General features: G+C 41.1%; 1 protein-coding gene and 1 long non-coding RNA gene across 5 annotated transcripts in view; one reads left to right on the top strand and one right to left on the bottom strand.

The window, feature by feature from the left end:
* Positions 1-14,034, top strand: part of mtcl2 (microtubule crosslinking factor 2) — a 92,047-nt gene extending 78,013 nt beyond the window's left edge. For all 4 annotated transcript variants that reach the window (XM_088331890.1, XM_088331891.1, XM_088331889.1 and 1 more), the window contains 5 exons: positions 592-1,146; positions 1,990-2,257; positions 3,175-3,384; positions 4,521-4,912; positions 6,602-14,034. In XM_088331890.1, coding sequence (XP_088188016.1) covers positions 592-1,146; positions 1,990-2,257; positions 3,175-3,384; positions 4,521-4,912; positions 6,602-6,745 — 1,569 coding nt within the window. In that variant the 3' untranslated portion in view covers positions 6,746-14,034. The remainder of the gene's footprint in view (positions 1-591; positions 1,147-1,989; positions 2,258-3,174; positions 3,385-4,520; positions 4,913-6,601) is intronic.
* Positions 3,130-6,304, bottom strand: LOC148369730 (uncharacterized). The gene is made up of 3 exons (XR_015850037.1): positions 6,205-6,304; positions 3,850-3,889; positions 3,130-3,367 (listed from the first exon to the last, which is right to left on the bottom strand). It is a non-coding gene; the product is annotated as an uncharacterized LOC148369730 (long non-coding RNA).
* Positions 14,035-23,103: the final 9,069 nt, after the last annotated feature.

Raw genomic sequence — 23,103 nt, 5'->3', positions numbered from 1 at the left:
TCTGGTGAGGGATGGGCACCAACAGGTTGTACCTGTCCAAAACACACCACAGGAACCGGTGTTCCGACAAGGCTAGTGCTTAGGAGATACACCCAATCTGTTACCATGAGCAATGTTTTCTTAGTACATTAAAGCAACCCTTTACAAGTACAAAGCGAAACAGAAACAAAATTCAACTAGTTTGGGTTTTTGACCATTGTGATTCACTCCGTCACAGGTAGAGTCAACAAAGAAAAGAGATTTGTTTCTTTTCAAGCAATTTTTTGCTAACAATTGCTATTGAGAGTCTCAGGCTTGGTCTTTTGTTTGAGCTGACGTGCCTGTTTTGCCCGCAGCGAGCAATGATGAAAGACTATCAGTTCTTGCCACAGTGTTTTTGATGTATTTTCTTCCGAAAAGTCCTTAATACAGGCAATATCAAATCTGTTTGTCGATAAAAGATATTTTTCATTTGATATTTTAGTTATATGTTCAAACTTTTACTACAATGTGTTTCCTATGAAATTTTTCATTGCCATTTAAATGTCGAATCATCATTTGTATTTATTTATTTCTAACTTGATTATAAACCTCTTACATCTATCTTCTCAGATTCAAGATGTTGGGGAAACCTTCAAAACCTGGGATGGTCCAATCGGTAGTGTCTCCTGCAGCAACTTGGCGCCGCAGCTGGACCTGGAGTCTGTCCAGAGGAGCCACACGGCTCCAGAAAGCACCGGTATCCGCATCTACTACAGCCCCCCTTCTGTCCGACGGATGGAGTACCAAGCCAGTAAGAGGGAGGCCACGGAGACTCACGAGAACTCCCACGAGAGCTCCCACGAGAACTTTGTATCTCCTGCCAAGCCCTGTCAGCCTCTGTCCTGCTTTTCGTCATCTTACGAGCAGTGGCTGAGCTCGCTTTCCAAGCAGCATCGTGAGCTTCTGGAAAGCAGAAGCGCTTGCATCGCCGGGTGCGAAAATGTGAGTCCAGTTAGTGGCAGCTCAGCTAACGGCTTGGCTGAAGGGATGACTTCTTCGGCGTTCCCCGATTTGGACATGGGAGAGATTACAGCTAACTTGAGTGACGACATGAAAGAGATGACCAACTGTGTGCGCCAGGCCATTCGCTCCTCATCTCTCGAGAGGAAATCCGGCAAAGATTCTGTAAGTTAGCAAAATTCTCAACATTCTTGAATACTGTATTTTTCACAGTTTGAGGCGCACCATATTATACTGCCGGCCCCTGGTGATGCTTTTCTCATATATAAGGCGCACCAGATTATTAAGCGCATGGAATTAAAACCACAGTAAGGGGTAGGGTTGCACAAAAAATAAAATACCGTATTTCCGTATGTCAGGTCAGTCAAAATATATCACTGATCTCAAAAGCAATACATTGGATGCAGTGGGAATCGAACTTGGATCGCATCATAGAGAGTGCTGTATCCTAGCCCTTGGGCCATTCGGAACACAGGCAATGCATGAAAAGGCATTCGGTTTTATATCCTCATCACACAGTTTTTAGTCACAATGCCACGTTGTTGATGTTATCATGCGGCCTGGCTGCGAGAATATTGTCAGACATTAAGCTGGTCCGTGTGATTCTGAACTGAATGAAGAGAAAGACATTGTGGGAAGTAATTCAATCGCCCTGAAAGGGAGGGGGAGGAAGAAAGGAAGCATAGACGGACGGGCGGACGAACGGGAAAAAAAACGTACTGCATTTGCAAGAATTGGGCAATTATCTTTCTTTTCATTTATATTTTAAGTTTTTGTGTCGAGAAGTTTTGATACTCAAAAATGATCAAAACCATCTTGGGGTTTTGAGGTGCGCCTAAAATTGTGGAAAATACAGTAATCTATTGATTAACAACATCATTGCAAAATAAGTTTACTGTTAAAGTTACTGTCAGGCCACAAACAGACCGTGGTCGTTTATATCATGAAACATAAAACCTGCTTCCAACTTTGTAACTACCCATTTCCAATGTCTGCCTTTATTTCCAGGCGACGAGCACGTCCACCAGATCCACGCAAACAGCTGCGCATTGCGTCAGCATCGGGCTTCAAACCGACAACCTCACCGGCAGCAGAAGCGCTGGCTTGCACGCCAAAGCGTGGTCACCTCGGCCCTCGTCCTCAACCACGTCCCCGCTCGCATCAGCCCGAACCAGACAAATATCAACATCTCTGGACAAAGTTCACAGCCGAATCGAAAGGCCCTGTTGCTCGCCTAAGTTTGGATCCCCGAAACTGCAGCGCCGCGTGTCTTCAGGTACTGTAATCTCTCGCTGTATCACGGTTTAACCTACATCACGTATGTGCAGATTTTTTTCAACTTCCAAGTTCTTTAAAAGACAACATGTCAGCAAAACTTTCTGGGCTAACAAAAGCATTTCAAAGCAGAAAAAAGATGCGTTCTTTATATGGCCCAAAGGCTGCATGCATGGTAGGAAAAGTTCTCATGCAGGGACCAGAAATATAGTGTAAGAGAAACAGAAAGAAAGAAGGAAAAAAGGAATGAAATAAAGAAAGAAAAAAGAGAAATAAACAAACTAAAAAACAAATAAACAAACAAAGGAGGGGAGGAAGAAAGATAATGGAAGAGAAAAAGAAATAAGAGGAAGAGAGATAGCAAGAAAGAACAAAAGAGAAGAATAGGGAAAGAGTAAAAGAGGAAGAAAGAGAAAGAGCACAAGCAGGACAGATGAAAGAGGGAAAGTGCAAGAAAGAGGACAGGAAGAGGGAGGAGAGGAAGAGAAAGAGAAATGGAAAGAGCGAGATAAATTATTGTTCACTGTTCCTATTTGTTTCCCCGTTTTTCCTTGTTTTCCTTTATTCCTTTTCCTTTCCTTTTTGTTTGAGAAACGCTCGTATTCATTAATGATCTGACTGAGGGTGCAATCATGACTTTAAGCCAGGAGATGACAGCAGTAACTCGGTTTAAAATTCCGGACAGCACTTTTACAAAAATATTTGAGCCTAATGAATTGTGTTTGTTCTTTGGTTTTAATGTATAATAAAGTACTAAATGAATAAAGGCTTCGACTTTGCGGGTTTTGACTATTGCAGGACCTTTTTGAGCGTGACTCCTTTGAGAAATGTGGGAATTCTGCACGTGCAGTCTTTTAAAAAGCGTCTTTTGAATATCATTTTTTTATTCTTTTTTAATATGCGCTATCCTGGTCTTAGGCTCGACTTCCAGACTGGACGGAACTCGGGATCGCAGCCTGTGGAGCCTCCAGCAAAGAAGCTTCAACGGGGGTGGCGGCTCCGCTTGGGCTCGCTCGACCACCACCAGGGACAGCCCCGTGCTGAGCGGCCTCAACGACGGCCTCTCCAGCCTTTTCAGTGTGGTGGAACAATCGGGAAGCACTGAGACCCTCTGGAGGGGGGATGGAGGTAAAATACCGCGGTTTAATCAAACCATTCTTCTATGGGTCGCTACACCTAAACACGGCATCATGAAATGTGTATTTAAGCAAATATTACATATCAATTATGGAGATTTATTATAGGCCATAAAGAAACTTAAGGTAGCATTTCCCTGTGGTAAATTGTAATGGGAAGAACTTCCTGTACCTGAAAATGTAAGCTACATAAGACTGTCAGTTTACCCAATGCCGATATGGGGAGAGATTTGTCTGGAAAATATTAACATATGTTTTGTTTAGATCCTAATATATAATAGCTATTTACTAGAGATCTAAATATCATATGTCTTAATAAATGCACACGCAATAGAATACATACAAAAACATAATTCACTCCAGAATTCTTATTTAAATTGCCCCGGAGAAAATTGAAAATTTGGCTTTGAAAGTCCTTAAAAAGTACTTGATTTGGTCATGGAAAAGGTGTACCAACCCTGAAAATAGAATCCTCTTCTTTTTCCCCACCTAACAACCTGAGACGCCAAATCCCAAAACACAACAAATAGTTAAAATTCATTAAAAACAAAATAAATACTTATACAAATACATTTTTTAAAATAAGTACTATTATGGCAATGCACAGACTAACCATGTGAGGAGAGGGACCTGAGGGTGGCCCATCCACACTGAAAGGGATGGCATCAAATGGCCTATAGAATGGATGTTCAGCCATCGAACCACCCCCTTACAAGTGTTGGGTCCCCAGATATAAGAAATCACTGAAATATATATATTTTTTTTAAAACAAATGAAAAAAGAAATTTAAAAAAAATGCATACCACACACTTAAAATGTGAAATAGAAAGTTAAAAAAATGTTCCAGTAAAAATTGAGTGAAATAAATGAAGCTTAACCCTTAGGGTTAGAAATAATTTGATCTACACTCAAAGTATTTTGACCATGGAATGTCCAGACCTTTGCGGGGTTATCGTCATTTCTAATTTCTTTTAAACCATTCAAAATGTTTAGGGGTTTGGCTACCTTAACAACACGTACATACATTATATGATTTCTTTACTTTTGTATGTCCTCCGTAGAGTGTTGTGACAGAGATAGATCATTTACGGACCGTAATCTAATCTAATCTAGAAAAATTGTGTTTAGGTGCCAGTCCATCGCGACACCCTCACACTGCAGGAAAACCTTCCTGCGCCTCGATTTGCGGACCCGGCCCGACCACTCAGCGCCTGGGAGGTCTGGTCCAGGATTTTTTACATAATGTGTGCAGTGGCGGAAGCCAGGGAGAGAGAATGCAAAGAGATTCCCTTGTCGGAGGAGGTTTTAACTGCGTGGACCAGCTCAAATCCGAATGTCTGCCGGCTGCAGTGGGAGGTGTCGGCGCCTTGGCCGGGCTCTGCGGAGGCGCTGACAACGTGACCAGGATTGTTAACAAGCGCTTCATGAGACAAATGGCCGGCGACGAGATGATCAGCATCATGGGGGGAGGGGGGAAGGATGGGACGGAGCGTGCTGGATCGGCAGGATCCGGGGCGGAGGTGAGGACTTTATTTTGAACCTTTTAAGCATATTTCGAATATCTCATAATGGGGGTGCGGATAAATGGCCCGGCATTTCCGGGCATTCTACTTGGGCGAGGTTGTTGAGGCCGTGGTTCGCTGAAACATGTGCATAAAAAACAATTGCATCAATCAAAGTGTTGGTCCTGTTAAAAGATTGGATTTGACTGCTTGGTGATATCGGTGGTATGAAGCTGCAGTAAATGCAGACTATCCATCTCAATTTGAGGATGGATGGATCTTGGATGGCTGGCACTGGACGGTTGGATGGATGGATGAATTGATGTTTGGTTGCGTGGTTGGGTGGTATTGGGCGGATGAATGGCTGGATGAATTGATGTTTGGTTGCGTGGTTGGGTGGTATTGGGCGGATGAATGGATGCTTTGATGGATGGATGGGTGGTTGGTTGGTTGGTTGGTTGGTTGGTTGGTTGGTTGGTATTGGACTGATGGTTGGATGTTTGGGTAGATGAAAGGATGCTTAGAAGGGTGGGTGGATGGATGAATGAATCTTGGATGGGTGGCATTGGACGCTTGGATCGATGGATGAATTGATGTTTGGTTGCGTGGCTGGGTGGTATTGGACGGATGAATGGGTGCTCGGATGGATGGATGGGTGGTTGGTTGGTATTGGACTGATGGATGGATGTTTGGGTAGATGAAGTGATGCTTGGAAGGGTGGGTGGATGGATGAATCTTGGATGAGTGACATTGGACACTTGGATGGATGGGTGGTTGGGTGGTATTGGAAAGATGGACTGATGTTTGGGTAGATGAAAGGATGCTTGGATGGATGGATGGATGGATGGATGGATGGATTGATGTGTGTATGGGTGGTTTTGGACAGATAAATGGATGCTTGGATGGATGGACGGGTGGATTGGGTGGTATTGGATGGATGGATGTTTTGGTGGTTGGATGCTTGGATGGGTGGCTAAAGTGGTATTGGACGGTTGGATGGCTGGGTGGACGGATGGGTGGGTGGGTGGCTGCTATTGGATGGATGCATGGGTGGGTGGATGGATGGGTGGGTGGTTGGCGGAATGGGTGGTTGGGTGGTATTGGACAGATAAATGGATGCTTGGATGGATGGCTTGGATGGTATTGGACTGACGGATGAATGCTTGGGTGGATGGACAGATGATAGATATATACATAAAAAGATAAATGGATAAGTAACATAGATTAGACAGACAGATAGATAGATATACATTTTTTATATACTACTGGGTTGAAAAATTTGTATTTATTTTACATAACAAGAGGCTCACTTAGATGAAGCTGAAATGGTTGTCCGCCATCTTGCTGCTACGGGTACCTCCAAGAACTGAAAACCTTCTGAAAAGCTGGGCAACGAAAATGTGAAAAAGAAATGCGATTTGGTCACTTTGACTCACCGTTTCCTTGTGCTTTCTAGGATTCGCTTTCAGTCGCAATAAACTATACAGCGACCTCTAGTGGTCAAATGTTCCAGTGTCCCTTTTAAGAGCTAATTTTTTTATCAAACACACATGTATAAGTTTTAGTTTAATTGCATTTTCATGTATTTCTAAACGTTTCTAATCAACCAAGATCACAGAAACAATTTTCTTTGTACCCTCATGGACTCTGGGATTCTTTTCTCCCATGCGGTTTTAACTGATAAGTGTTTTTGTTTTAATGTGTCAGGACGGACAATGCGACTGCAACGCCTCGTCCACTTGTCCGGCCCGACCGCCTCGCGGCCCTCGCGCTTCGCCGGGACATTGCAGACACCGCCAGCACGAATCTTCGAGCTCCGTCGAAGAGAAGGGAGACTTTTCCACCGAGTGACTTCGATGCTTTGGTCACAAGAAATTCCTTTCAAGCACTGCACACTAATGTCAACCACACCTTCACTTCTATCGCCTATCCTGCCACATACGTGCACTGCCAAACATCCACACATCCATGTCTCACACGGACTCGCATTCGAGTTCCTTTTTTAGTGTCAGTAGTTGTTTTGTCAAGAAGGTGGTATGTCACACCCATTTAAAGGTATTCCCAATTTTTTAAACATGCAAAATATGAAGAAAAGTAAATGTTTTTGCATGAAATCAGTAGGGATATATGGGTATATTCCAATTATTTTTCGAGTTGTTTCGTTGTCATCTGAGCTGTCACGTCATTGGTGGAACACGTCATTGGTGGAACACCAGCACCTTAGCAAAGCAGTTGCCTTACAGTTTTAAGTCCAAGAGGTTGCGAGTATTTCAAGGCAGGTTTTGGGCATTTTTGTGGAGAACGCCTAGGCGTTGCACCGCAGGTGGAGGCAGTCATGGTACGGCTCACGCTTTGGGTCTTTTTTTCGCTGGCTGAAAGACGAAAGTGTTGCTAGAAATTGGAATCATTTCTTGAAGAACACGCGAGCTGTTCAAATTGGCCGTTGTTATACTCTGTGCTGAGGCTGCAACTAACAATTATATTAATAATCGATAAATTGGGCGATCATATTTTCGGTCGATTGGTGGGTATCTCGCACACTTTTAATGTCCTCCTCGATTCAAATATTAAAATTTTGGACAGAAACAACAGAATTTTTCACAATATAAAAATAATCTAAGTGTTTGTCAAATAGCCTAACAGTAAACAAAAATATATACACAAGTACCTGCAAATATGTCTTTAGAGCATACCTGTCAACCTGTACGTTTTTGCCGTACAAAGTACGTTATTTATTCATTTTAAGACGTGTACGACGTACAAGAAAATCTGTACTGAAATACACCGACTATCACAAAACGGTAAATCAATCAAGTCTAACGAGTTTACCGCGGTAGCCTCTATCTCGGTATTGTTTTTTTCGTTGCCAACGAAGCAAGCGGTTTGATGCTACTGTGCGCATGCGTCAGCCGCCTGGGGATTTCCCAGCATGCATCGTTCTGGAAAAAAAACATGGTGTAAGATTATTTTGTATTTTGTAAGGGAAAATACGACAGTTTTTACGGGCATGTAGCCGTGGAGGTTGACAAGTATGTTATAGAGTGCACAAAAAAGAGCCAACATCCGAGGAGAATGCGAGTACTTCATCAGATGTCATCTTATTGTTGTTCAATGTTTTCATCCAGCACTCTGAGTTGCATTTTGGTGCCTGAAAAGCAGAGGTGGGTAGTAACGGAGTACTTTTAGTCTGTTACATTTACTTGAGTATTTTTTGAGAAATTTTGTAATACTGGGAGTATTTTTAAATCCCTATTTTTACTTCAGTAAAATTGTGAAGAAAAAAATGGTACTTATACTCTGCTACAGTAGGCAACATAGAAGTTGTTACTTCTTTACTTATTAAATCCCCTCCACGTAAATTGGCGTCTGTCTTTATTATGAAGCAGGTCTCCGGGAGGCGCTACCATGCGTAACCATTCAAACGTAGCAGCCTCGTCACGTGACCATATTCAACTTTAGAGGGCGGGGGGATTTTTATGGGTGAAAGAGATCGAGAATGTCGATTAGCAATTCCGACTGAAAACACCGAAGAAGAGCGCCCATGGCCTCACATCAAAAGCATGTTCCCCTTAAAAAGGGTGCAAAACACCAGCTACTATATGCAACGTCTCCCTTGTTCGAGTCCATGGGATAGCTTGCTGTTCTGCTTGCAATGCTTGTTTAGATAAGTATTGGGGTTTTAAATGTGCTACTTGGTGCTACATGTGCTTAATTTATTTGAAATATACCATTTTTATTTGATTGTTTATTAAATGACTTGAATTTACATTGCTTATTTTCATCTACTTTTAAATTAAATATATTTAGTTGATTGGATGGACTTTGATAATTTGATCTGATTGGTTGTTTAAAAAAAAATCAATAAATTAATAAATTCCACGTTGCTACAGTTACTCACCACTTGAGTAATTTTTTCACCAAGTACTTTTTCCACTTTTACTCAAGTAAGTATTTGGATGATTACTTCTACTTCTAGGTGAGTAATGTTATTCTGAAGTAACAGTACTTTTACCTTGGTAAAACTTGGCTACTCTACCCACCTCTGCTGAAAAGTACATTTGGAATTGGATCATGATGACTTTGTGCATTAAAATACAGTCTCAAAGCGCTAAGATGAAGTTCAATGCACTCTCTCATTTGCATTGAATTAACATGAGTTCCACCTAAATTGCGCGACACAACAAATTGAAGATGAAATCTGCTGCCAACCCTTTTAATCATTGATTTTAATCTATTTTATTGATAGATGGATTGTTTGTGGACAATGCACCTGTCCAGACCTTTCCAGCCCGTTCCCCAGGGGCTAAAAATGACGGGTGTATTACTAGCAAAATGTTCCACTGTCAATATATGTAAAGTGCCTCGACGTACATTTTATACCCTCCTGAACCGAATTCATTCCATCCTTGTCTGTTTCCTATCCAGACAGAATATCTAACTGCTCGTGAACAGTAGAGCAATTTGTGGAAACTCAATGCCAGCAGTTCCACTAAAAAACGAGTTTGATGCTAAAGTGAAGCGCATATACTCTAAAAACTGAGAAATGCAGTGACATAGGGAATAAACTATACAACTAGACAGGTTTATGTCATTTTTTTGTGCAACATCTATATTTTACAACAGTAAATATAGTCAGTATGGCCCGTTCCCAATGGTGCTTTCCCGACTGACAAGCGAACTGCGCTTCAGAACAAAAAATTGCAAAATTATGTCTAAAAAAAAAAGGGATAGAAACAGGTATTAGTTCCAACACTACCTCAGAAGGGTCTTAAACACAACTTACCGGTCCGTGTTCGGAAAAACGATCACTCCTCTTCGTCGCGAATGTCATGGTCAGCCTCGTAAATCCCCTCTACTACTGGTTTGAATTGGCTGTATATCTAATTCCCTGATGCTATCTATAACTGTGTGTTTTTTTCTGGAGACATATGTCTGGGACTCTCTATCATCATAGTCGGCCATAAAATCAGGTCCGAGAAACATTGTTCACTACAATCGCTGTCTGTTTCAGAGCTCGCCTCACATGGTGTGTTAATGGGTTTGCCAATTATTGCCAAGTGTTGTGTTCCTTTAAAGACGTCACAGCTCTACAGCAAACAAGCCAGATCAGTCAACTTTGAGGCTAAATTTCTCGAGTCCCCTGGCGATATATTGTGCAACATATTTGCATAACTGTGGAGAGGATCACTACATGTTCTGTGCCTGATTGAGAAAACAAATTGTTTGGTAATACCTTGAACAACCACAATACTACCAGCAGAACAGAATGACACACCGCTATGGACTTGATGAATATGACACAGATATTAAGACACGGAGCTATGACATGTCTTAAGCGACATAAACAAACGATTGTACCGGAGACCTCAACAATTGCTTGGCATCTGGGGACATTTTATTCAAACATGGGACCTTTGTGTAATGTGATACCTATGTAATAACAGTTTACCTAGAGATTTCATGTTTTGTTTAACGCGTCCACAGGTGAAGTGCCTGTTTTATTTCGTCACTGATGTCAAAACCTGAGCTAGGACGACAGCAGCTTTATTTGTGTCAACTGCTGCTTTGTGTATCTTTGTTGGGCATTTATTGGAAAATGTGCTCAGATAATACCAATAATAAGCCTGGTTTACACATTGTCAGATAAACTGCTGCATCATTTTATTTTTTTCATCTGAGAACGACCATTAGCTGTTCATTCAAAGGGGGTATATTACAGAAAACATACTTTTTAATTTATTAATCCACACGTCCATTAATCATCTGCGAACACTTTGTGTGTCAGATTAAACACTCAATTGACCTGAAGTCTGTAAAAAAGTCTGCTATCCTAGGAAATCTCATTTGCAGGTGTCCAATATAAAAACCAGAATAAACCTATCACCGGGTATCCTTTGTTTTGAAGATCATATCTGTCCTATTATTAATAAAACACCCTCCTGTTGTACTTATTTTATGTACATCAGTATGTACTATGACATATATTGTTATTTTGGGTTAAAATAAGACATCAGGGGGGTCGAATTGTGATTGGCGGGCTGGGAAGGGGTAGGGCTGGAACTTACTTTGCCATTCTTGACAATAAATGGGGCCATTTTAATCCGTAAGAATACTCGTGAATTTATTGTCTAGTAGATACTCAAACAACGGATTTTGAACGTGCAAGGAGGAAAGGAAAATAATCCTTCAAATATGAAATTTCAGCCCGTTCTAAGGCCCTTCCCCAACCCGATCTCAAAAAAAGCAGATTCGCCCGGAAGGGTGCGGTGATCAAGAAACAGCAACATGATTGGCCGATAGCAACAACGATGTCATACTCAAAACGACAAACTACGGTGCACAGAAATAGTCAAAAAAACAAACTGGAAACCTATGCAATCTCTTTTGCAGGTCTCCAGTATAAAAAAAAACAGAATACTGTAAACTTATCTTTGTCTTGAAGATCATAAGTGTACTTTTACAATAAAACATCCTCCTGTTGATCTTACTTTCTATATATCAGGATAAACTAACAGATATGGTGTTAAAATGAGTAATGCGGTAAGAAGGTTTAAGTTGTTAGGGGCAGGGGTAAATAGGCTTACTTTGCAATTGCTAAAACTAATAGATAAATTGAGAGTTTAGTAGACACTCAAATTAAGGAAAGGGAACATTAACGGAATTTGAACTCGCAAGCAGGACAGGACTGTATTAACCTCCGATAAGAAATTCCAACCTGTTCTAAAATAAGATGAATGAATTGAATTTAAATGACATGTATTTGAAACTGTAGTTCAAGCATTAAATATCCATGTAGTACCGGTCTTTCTTGCTCTCATTCAATTCATTAACCTAGTACTGTTATTCCATTTATCCTCATGGGGGTAAATGCCTACTCACAAGGTAGTACAACGAAATATGTTAAAATAATGTATTTTGTTTTCTGAGGTTATTTTTTTTGTCGTTGCTGATTTTATTTTATTTTTTCTTATTTTTTTCTTGATTTTATAACGTAGCAAATAAAGTATGTTCTACTTTTTGCTATTTTTTTGCTTATTATCTGCTCACAAGGTAGTACAGTGATTTCTTTATTATATGTTAAATAACTTCTTTTGTTTGACAAAGTTGCATTTTTTCTACTGATTTTAATTATTTTTTTCTCATTTTACAAAAGAAAATGAACAAAGTTTGAACTTAAGGTTAATAAAATGTTTTTTTTCACCGATAGATCGAATTTGCTCATTTTAAATGTTATGTATGTAGAACATTTGAAAAACAAGTTTGAATTATGGGAAAATTCTAAAATGAATAGTCTGTATAATAACCTGAACCACAGTGACCACAAATCAAGTAAAAACTTTGAACTGTCAGTTTAGACAAAATTATAATTCAAGGTTTAAAAAATAAACATAATAAAACTGTTGAGATTGTTTCATAAAAAAAGTGTGCCTTGGCTCAAAAAAGGTTAAGAAACACTGCTTTAGTGGCTCCACGTACCTGAAAAGCACACGTCTCCTGGCTTGAAAATGGACAGAAAAGGACAAAAAAGGAAAAATCGTTCTTTGTTGTTTTTTTACTTCTCATAAAAAACGAAATCGTTTGTGTCAACATGAATCCTCGTTCAATGACATTATTGAGCATTTGTATCTATTCTCGAACTTTTCGACCTTAACTTTATTGACTTGTCCTCATTTTACATGTCCTTGAAAAAAGGTTTTGCATTTGCCAGCTGCTCACAAAACTACCTAAACTTTCTGTCTTCATTGCATCTATTAGCAACATAGCATTAGCTAGCATTTAGGCTTATAGCTAAAGAAATATGACCTAGATCACTTGTGTCAAACTCGTGGCCCATAGGCCAAAGGTGAACTGCACCGTTTGAATGTTGAGAAAAGCTCAAGAGAAAAATGAGCGTCTTACAATGACTTGGACTTTTATTTCCAGGTATCTTGAAATATTTTGTCTTTTTTATGGTTTGGACGAGTTATCATCAAAGAAAAAGCATTGGGGAAAACACTACAGTGGGCAAAAAAAAAGCATATATGTACACATAACTAGGGTCCCCCTGAACCTTTTGAGTCTCAGGAAGTAAAAAAAAATCTGAATGGTGTGGACATTTTTGGGTTAAAATACCTCGTGTGTAGATAAAGGTAATTCTAACACCAAGGGTTATAGAGTCCCAAAACTGTCTATGCTGACTACCATTGATCTACCATAGAACATTGAGGAAACCCATTTCTTGATTTTATTTCAAATAAAAGTCGCCGACACTCTGTTTAAGGAAAAATACAAAATTAAAAAAGATAGCAAATGGGTGTCATTGTAGAAGTTTAAATGAGATTGAGCTCCATTCTGTAATAGAAATCCAACAGTAAAGTCCCCATATTCAGGTAAACATTTTCACGAAAGAAATAAAAAGCAGAAAGACTTTTGAATCATTCCAATTAGTGTGTGTGTGTGTGTGTGTGTGTGCTTTTTTTGTCACTTTCCTGTCGACATGAGTTTTCGCATGTTGTATAAACAATACTGGAAATAATTAAATTGTTGTTTTGCTATTTTTTCCAAAAGCACGGTTGATAAATACAACAAAAGATTTATATCTTGGTGAGGGAAAAACAGATTGAGGGGTAAAAATATAAATCATCGATTTATTATCGAATCTTACATCCTTGAATCATAATTGATAAAGTGTCAGCCTCCAAAAAGACCCCCATCCCTCCTTAATTAACCATTCCGTCCCCCTTACGATTGTTTTTTCAACCATGTGGCCCCTGAGCTAAATGAGTTTGATACCCCTGACCTAGAATATGCTTGACTTTTTAAAAATGAGAATGCAACGGAAGGACTATCTTTTGTTTAGTTCTTTTAAGAGAAGCTGAATGTCAACAGCTGATCTCAATAGCAGGTCACTGTGGAAATATGTAGCTGTCTCCCTTTACCGTCCACACTTGAGCATTTCCTCTGTACATAGCGAACGCGTGTTCTGAAGCCAGAGTAAGGCACATACACATTAAATGATAACATAAGAACAGAAACCCAGAGGGCTTTTACAAAGTTTTTATTATTGTTATCATTTTCAGAACAATGTAGCCTGTATTCCAACTACCCACTGTGTTTTGTCATAGAATTCGCAAATAAATCTTTGGAATTTTCTAACTTGATTCTTTATTTTAAGCGTGTTTTTTCCTTTTTGGTGGGAGGTTAGAGCAGGTGAAGGTTTAACCTTTGCCCTGCCAAGTGAATGATCTGCCAGCAAAGGATAAAACTGGCGAGAGGCAACATTTTCGCCACACGTACACACAACAACACGCGGGTGTGCAAACACCTGTAAAAATACCCATCGATTTTTGTACAAATACCACAAGTACACACTGCTAACTATGCTTTGACTCACTTCACACAAAGTACTCACTGCACACATACCCACTTACCGTGACACCAAGTCAAAACAAATGTATAAATAATAAGACCTATACATATAGTGAGGAAAATAAGTATTATTGTACTGTTCTCGGCTCAGGGATGCTGCTGGAAGTGTGAATTTCCCTTCGGGGATGAATAAAGTATCTATCTATCTATCTATCTATCTATTTGAACACCCTGCTAGTTTGCTATTTCTCCCACTTAGAAATCATGGAGGAGTGTGGAATTTTTATCGTAGGTGCATGTCCACTGTGAAAGAGATTAACTAAAGAGAAAAATCCAAAACTCACAATGGATGATTTTTTAACAATTTATTTGCGTGATTTTTCTTTTTAGTTTATCCCTCTCACAGTCGACATGCACCTATGATGAAAATTTCAGACCCCTCCATGATTTCTAAGTAGGAGGATAAGCAAAATAGCAGGGTGTTCAAATACTTATTTTCTTCATCGAATACGCCATTCAAATACGAAAACACAAAAATAATTCCTCTAATAAGATACACATGTAATTTAACCATTCGTTTATGCATTTTGTCATTTTGTCCTTTTTCTCATTATTTATTGTGTGATGTATTTTATCGTTGTATATTTTCATTGTAGGCAGCACGGCGGCCCAGTGATTAGCGCGTGTGCGGCACAGTTCTGAGGTCATCGGTTCAAATCCAGCTACCGGACTACCTGTGCGGAGTTTGTATGTTCTCCCCGTGCCTGCGTGGGTTTCCTCCGGGCACTCCGGTTTCCTTCCACATTCCAAAAACGTGCATTTCAGGTGAATTGGCCGGTCCAAATTGTCCCTAGGTGTGAATGAGCGAGTTGTCTGTCCCTGTGTGCCCTGCGATTGGCTGGCAACCAGTTCAGGGTGTCCTCTGCCCACTGCCCGAAAATAGCTGGGATGGGCTCCAGCACCCCTGCGACCCTACTGAGGATACGCGGTGCAGATCATGGATGGATGGATGGATATTTTCATTGTTTTTTGTCATTGTATTTTGTCGTTGCATTTTGCCCTAAACTTCTTATATAGATTGTTATCACCAGTAACTCAACTGGTGATCCTTGACTTTCACACACAGCGTTATGGGTTCAAACCGCAGCTACGTAATGGAGGTAAGGTTTGGGTTGGAGCTAGGGTTAGGGTTTTGGTTGGGTATGAGTCATGTTTGGTAGTAGCTAGGGGTAAGCTTAGGGTTTCAGTTGGAGTTAGGGTTTTGGTTGGAGTTGGGGTAAGGGAGGGTAAAGTTTGTTAAATCAGGCCTCTCCAATATTAGTTAGAAGACTTAAGCTATGCCGTTAGGTTTCTGTGACTTATCCTGACTTTGCGTCTTCTTATCAAAGCACATTATCCAGTTTGAACCGGCTATGAGTGTCTCACGTAGTCACCTTAAGGCCGGAACGTCCCCCCTGAATGGGTTGGTGACCAAGACAGTATAAAACTAGTCCCTATCTCTGAATATAGTACAGTGGAACCTCGGTTCTCGACCATAATCCGTTCCTGAAACCTGTTCGAAAACCGATTTGGTCGATCACCGAAAATCGTTTTTCCCATTAAAAGTAATGTAAAATCGTTTTAATCCGTTCCAACACCCTGAATGTTTATCATGAACGTAAACATGAAGCTAACCCAGGTTAATCGTACGTTCGCGTTAGCGTAATTTTCCGTACGAAAGATTACGCTAACATGAACGTGTAAAAATAAAAAAAGGATTATGAATAGGATTTCTTACCTTTGTAGTGGTCGGTGGGGAGAGAAAAATCATCAAAAGTTTTTCAACCTCTCCCAAAACTTAAGGCAGTTGCTTGCTTATAGCGCTAACTTCCTTAGCCGCATCACTCGATTTCACAGCCTCCTTGTTCTTTACTATCGTACTGATAGTAGATTTAGCCATACTGTATTCACTAGCAAGATCGGAAATTCGTACACCTCTTTCATATTTAGCTATTATGTCTTCCTTAAAGGCAATAGTTGGACGAACAACTTGTTTTTTTTTTTCACCTGTCCTGCGTACACCGACCTTCTTCGGAGGCATAATTAGGGGCTAAAACACCCGTACACCGCTCAGCATCGCACCCTAGCGTACCGGCGTTCGAACTCCGATTTTTTGACCGAACAGCGAAGCAAGAATTTCTCGAAATTTTTGGTCGAACACCGATTTGTCCGACCTGAGAGGCGTTCGAAAACCGAGGTTCCACTGTATTCAGACTCCTTCCTCGTCATGTTGAAGGGGCCTCCTCGGCTCTGTAGTTAATCCTTTTGGCATCCAGTAAATAATCAAAAATAATTTGCAGTATCCTGGTTCTCATTTTAAATAAAGTGAGTGTCTAAGTTAAAAGAACCTGGCTGTGGTTCAGTGAACCTTTTAAGTTTCAGCCCTAAACTAAGTTTTGGAGGTAGGGTTAGAGTTTTGGTCAGAGTTAGGATTTTGGTCGAGTTTTGTGAGGGGTCTATGGTTTTAGCCCTAAATTACGTGTATGACTTCTTATCACCAGGAACTCTGACTGTTAAGACTCATTTTCGCAAACAAGGTTATCAAAGCTAGTGTTAGGGTTTTAGTTGGAGCAAGGTTAGGGTTTGGTTGGGTTTAGATTTAGGATTTGGACTTGAGTTAGGGTTAGTGTTATAATTAAAGTTAGGGTACTGGTTGGAACTAGGGTTCAGGGGGATTAGGTAAGAACAGGAAAGTCCAGCTCGGGGTCCAGTTACTGGCCGTGATCGAATTTTTACTGGCCCGCTGGCCCTGTCATAAAATGAATGATATGTTGACCGCCAGAATCGTTGACTGCAGTATAAAATATTCTTTTTTGAAAAAGAAAAATCATCATTTCACCAGATGATTACACCAGCCCTTTGACCACCTTGGCCGGCTTTCGGAGAGAATTTTATCCCACCCCATTTACGACAAGGCGACTGTAAATAAAAAAGGAAAGTTGACTGTGAGGGCTTCCTTCAGGACAAGTGGAAATTGAAGTACTTTTTCACCAGAATCCAAAGCAACTTGGCCTGCCCAATTAGCCAAGAGACCGTTGCCATTTTTAAAGAATATTAAATCAAGAAGGGGCAGCACGGCGCCGCAGTGGTTAGCGTGTGTGCGGCACAGTTCTGGGATCATGAGAACCTCCTGTGTGGAGTTTGCATGTTCTCCCCGTGCTTGTGTGGGTTTCCTCCGGGTACTCCAGTTTCCTCCCACATTCCAAAAACATGCATGTCGGGTTAATAAGCCAGTCCAAATGGTCCCTAGGTGTGAATAAGCGAGCAAATTGTCTGTCCCTGTGTGCCCTGTGACTGGCTGGCTACCAGTTGAGGGTGTCCCCTGCCCACTGCCCGAAGATAGCTGGGATGGGCTCCAGCACCCCTGCAACCCTACTGAGGATAAGTGGCGCAGATAATGGATGGATATCAAGAGGCACTGTCAAACAAAACATGATGACTCCAAAAGGCTAACTGGAAACGAACGCTGTCAAAAGATGAAGCAACTTCGAATGGCATAGCAGCGCTTTTTAATGAGACCCTGCAAGTCAAACGAAAATGCTACAAAGCCAAGCTACGAGGTTGAGACGCTGATCGCCAAACACTGCATACCTTTCATGGAGAGTGAATTTATTAAGGACTGTTCAGAGAATGCCAATCTAAATAGTTGGTCCTCACACATTATTATCTTACATAATTCTGCCCGCTTTCTAATAAATTAGAGGGTAACCCTGACCCTAGCTTCAAGAAAACCCAAATACTAGCTCCAACTAAAACCCTACCTGCAGGGGTCATCATTAATTGATTTTTGGAAAAAAAATTAATATTTAAGTGCGAAAAAATTAAAATTAATTTTTTTGCGGCAAGGCCAATTAATGGGTATTTATTGGATTTCTAGCCATTAATTGGTAATTTAATGGTATACTAGCCGTGTCAATATGGTCGAACAAACTGGTCCCTTTAATCTTTACTTTTAGTACAAAAAATATCTTCTGAGTTATTGGTGATCACATCAGCTACCGTCATGTTGGGGCTTGTTTTATAATTATAATTTGTCGATTCCTCCTAAGTTAATATGCGAATTGTCGGAACACTAACTGAGGTTAGATGAACAGTGAATGATAGAACATTCACGCCAACATTATCATGCGCAGTAAGACACCTTAGTAATAAGAGGTTTTGCTATTTATTACACATTCATTTATGAACAAAAATGTGTACAACATAGAAACATCGGAGATAGTGAAAATGTTAGAGATTTTCATTAGATGAAACGATGTGGGAAACAAATTCGCTGTCCCAGAAGCGGTTGTTAGAAAACAAAAAAAGTTGGGCTTCTAGGCAATTTGTTGACAAGTTGTACCGTTCATCCGCATAGGCACGTCCGGCAGCACTGAAAAAGCGTTCTACTATGTTGGAAGTTGGCAGTATAAATGTTGTATCGATAAATTGATCAAAGGTGGGCAGCATCATGTTCAGGCGGCGCCGTTTTATCAAATTTTGGCCGAAGGCCATATCCGATGACTCATCTATTGGACTTTCATCGACCGGTGCAGTTTCGGTGACTTTGAGAGCCTCCACTGCTTGACGCTCTTTTGTCGTAAGTTGACCATGTTTTTGGTTTTGAATTTTCACAATAGCCCTCTCAAACATAGGCGCTTGAATGATTTCGGCGTCGGGGCTGAGGTGATGGGCCATGGCAGGATGGGACGACATTGCAACATCAAAGAGGTACCTCGCCTCTGCGACTGTCAGATCTTCTTGCTGCAAAGTAAGCGTCAAAGAATCCAACTTGGCCAAATCACCGTTGAGTTGAGTGAGTTTATGAACATCCGCTGCGTTGAGAAGTAAATCCATCACCCTTGGGTCGGTGGTGAAAACTTCTTTTGCAAGAATTTTCTGCAGCTCGAAGAACCTGCGCACCATCTTTGCCGTGCTTGACCACCGTGTCTCATTTCTCGTCAACGGTCGAAGGTCTGTGTACTCATCCAGTAGTGCACTAAGCGTGCTGTATCTCAGGCGAGCCATCAAGGAGTTCAACTTACAGAGTACCTTAAAAAAGTAAAAGCAGGAAATAAGAAATATGCTAAATTTGAGCAGCTTAAAATCGCCTTGCGTAAAATTCCTTTGATAGAAGGCGTGGCCGCGTGGGGTATGTGAAAAAAATATTGTGGAACCGCTGTGACAGAGTGCACTCTGTCTTCAATATAGATATTGTGAGATATAAGTAAGCAGCATAGAAAAGAAGTTCACCTTGTCGTAGGGCTTCAAGAGTTCTTTGACAGCGAGGTTGAAGCGATGGGAGGCGCAGCCGACCAGAGGAACATTGCACTGCTTTGCAATGGCTTTGTTCACCTTGCAGTTGTCGCCACAAAGCGCCACCACGTTGGCCATAGACTTGCCGTACCTGCTAAGGATGTCTTCGATGAACACCAGGTGGTTTTCAGCCGTCTGTGCCTTGGGATCCAAAAGTGTTGAGAAGCCGAGGAGAGCACTTTCCCGACCGCGTGGGCTTATATACGAGGCGAAAACGCCAACGTAATAATCGGAAGAACAAGTCCATCCGTCGAATACCACCGCGAATCGGGATGGCAGATCGAAGGCGATTTTCTGTCGCACACCCTGTGTCACCAAGGCCAAATACTTCTTTAAGGTGTTTGTGCAGATTGGCTCCGTATTGCTGATGTCCCTGATGGTAGGCCGATCAACAACATTGAAAGACTCCAGGTCGATACAAACCAACCGCAGCCACTTGAAGATTCGTATTCCTTTTCGGCAAACGGTTGAAGGTGACGACAGGAAATTTTCTATCGATCCAGGATTGGATGACTCCTGCTTCTTTGCATCACTTTCTTTCTGCAAGTGCTGACTTTTAATGTGGCTTTCCAAATTGCTCCAACCGGTGTTGCGCCGTTGTATGCACTCGGCGCCACATGAGCAGCGCCATTTGCCGTTGACGACATCAATCTGTGTGAAGTACTCTCTAACCATTTTTTCCTTCGGTCCCATAACCGTGCGAAGATTACAATTAATACAGCGTAATAGTAGTGGTGTACAACATGTGCGTATGTGCATCCACGACGTACGTGCTTGAGGCAAAACGTGAGCTAATCAACAAGCCCGATTTTGTCCCGACCAATAAAAAGCTGCTTTGCAACCACACTATGTACGTACAGCTACCGTGTTTCCCCGAATATAAGGCCGGCCTTACTTCAAAATCATCGTCAAAAATTGAGGTTTTGAAATAAAAATATGTGCAAAAGTAATAAATTTTCGCTAAAAATTTCTTAGAAAAGCATTGCCGTTGTTAAATAACGTTGATATCTACGGTTTTCATAGGTAATATGAGCCTCTTATTTGCAGGAAGGTTGAATTTCATTTCTCATAAAAAGCTGGGCCTTATAATGGGGGAAACACGGTAGCTTACGCGTATGCATGCACTGTCCCGATTGTGCGTGTATGTGCCCTTGACCGCATACGAAATGCTCGCGCGGCGAGAAAATTTGCACGTTTGTTGACGCAATCGACTAACAAAAAACCCGAATATTTTCGCAATTAATGGGTCGCAAACTCGCAATAATTGCTAATTATTTAAATTTTGCAATAAATGGATTTATGAATTTAAGCAACCATTCCATTAATTTTTCGCAATTAATGGCATTAATTTTTCACCAATCATTTATTGCTGACCCCTGCCTACCTGTATACCCTTAGGTTTTCACCGGAATGGCTGCGGATCAAACCCATAACCCTCAATCAAATTAAATTGAAATGAATTGTCTTTATTGTCATTTATATCAATGTTGTGAAACATTGTATGCAATGAGATCATACACGGCTTTCCGGGGTGCGTAAGCACGTAAAAAAGATCAAAACTCTTACCTTAGCTCCGAATGAAACCCTAACTGAAACCAAAACCTTAACTACAGAAGTTTAAATTTGCACTGGCATGGCTAAGGATCGAATCCACAATCCAGTGTGTGCGCAAGGTAGGAGTCTGAACAGTTCAGCGCCAATAATTCGGACACTTAATTTCGGTCTGAAACCCCAGCCTCCTAACCAAATCTTTAAAATCCCAACTCAAACCAAAAATCTAGCTCCAACAACTAGTTCAGGGCTGAATCCCTAGCCGCCTAACCCTAGCTCCAAAAAAACCCTATCCCTAACCCTAGCCTTAGCTCCGACCAAACCCTAACTCTAGCTTAAAACAAAGACCTACCACTCGCTTCAACCAAAACGTTACCACCATAACTTTAAATTTGTCCTGGACCGGATGGGGATTGAACCCATAACGCTGTCCTCCTGTCATGTAGTAAAAAATGCAAATTTCTCCACCTCCCGAGTATTATAAACAAGGCACGTTTTAATGATCATTCATGTCGTTTGCTTATTCTCAAAATCAAAGATTTTTGTTACCACCAGAAAGGCCAAATAATACACAATATTCATTTAAAGGCCATATTCAGACGGACATTCAGTTATGGTCCATACAACATATGATTGATATGAAATCAGGTGGGTTGAAAGTGGCATGTGTAATGACCCTGGACATATGACATATTGCAAGTCAAGTCATTTTTATTTGTATAACCCTTAATCACAAATAGTCTCTAAGGGCTTCACAAGTTTAGGTTATTCGTATGCTATAGAGTAGAAGTGAGTTTTAAGCTTAGATTTAAACATTTCCACTGAGGTTGCAGATCGGATCTGAGGGGGAAGAGCATTCCACAACACCGGTGCCCGGATGGAGAACGCTCTCGAACCAGCGGAACACTTCTTGGCTCTGGGATCACCAGAAGACCGGCGCTCTCGGAACGAAGGCTTCGGGCCGGGACATAGGGGGAAATCAGATCTGAAAGATATGAGGGGGAAAGTCCATGTATGATTTTGTATAGTAATAGGAGAACTTTAAAATCGCATCTTAGGCTAACGGAGCCAATGCAGGTTGGCCAAAATTGGGGTGATGTGATCGTACTTTTTTGTCCTAGTTAAAAGCCTCGCTGCAGCATTTTGTACCAACTGAAGACTCTTGAGTCTGGTCATCGGAAGACCGGAAAGTAGTGCATTACAGTAATCGAGACGGGAGTGAATTATGATTCCCGCATCCGACTGAGAAAGTATAGGACGAATTTTAGCAATGTTACGGAGATGGAAGAAAGTGGTTCTAGTAATTTTCCTCACATGTGTTTGAAAGGACAGATCGGGGTCGAAAATGACACCTAAATTTTTAAGTGAGTCGCTCTGTATGATGTGGCAATTGTCTATGTTCACAGCGAAGAGAAGGGGGCCAAGCACTGAACCCTGCGGAACACCACAAGTAACACTAAATGGCTCAGATGTCAATACGCCATATTTAACGCATTGTGTCCTATCTGAGAGGTAGGATCTGAACCATAATAGGACGTTTCCTGAGAGACCAATCCATTTTTCCCAACCGTTCTAGCAAGATATTATGGTCCACTGTGTCAAATGCAGCACTAAGGTCCAGCAGCAGCAAAAGTGATGATGCGCCAGAGTCCATTGCCAGTAGGAGATCATTGGTTACCTTAATCAGAGCTGTCTCAGTAGAGTGGTTAGCCCTGAATCCTGATTGCATTGATTCAAAGAGATTGTTCTCGGACATGAAATCATTCAGCTGCTGTGCCACTACTTTTTCAAGTATTTTAGAAAGAAACGGTAGGTTTGACACAGGTCTATAATTACATACGTTTTCTGGATCAAGGTTGGGTCGTTTCAGTGTGGGTTTAATGACGGCGGACTTAAAAGCCGCTGGAACTACACCTGAGGAGAGTGATATGTTTAAAATATTTAGAACTGAAGGTGCAAGAACGCCAAAGAGACCT

This window comes from Urocampus carinirostris, chromosome 3 (assembly GCF_059441175.1).
Source record: "Urocampus carinirostris isolate Australia breed hairy pipefish chromosome 3, RoL_Ucar_1.0, whole genome shotgun sequence".
Taxonomy (NCBI): Eukaryota; Metazoa; Chordata; class Actinopteri; order Syngnathiformes; family Syngnathidae; genus Urocampus; species Urocampus carinirostris.
The sequence above is the reverse complement of the archived record's forward strand: the minus strand, read 5'-3'. Positions and strand labels throughout refer to the sequence as shown.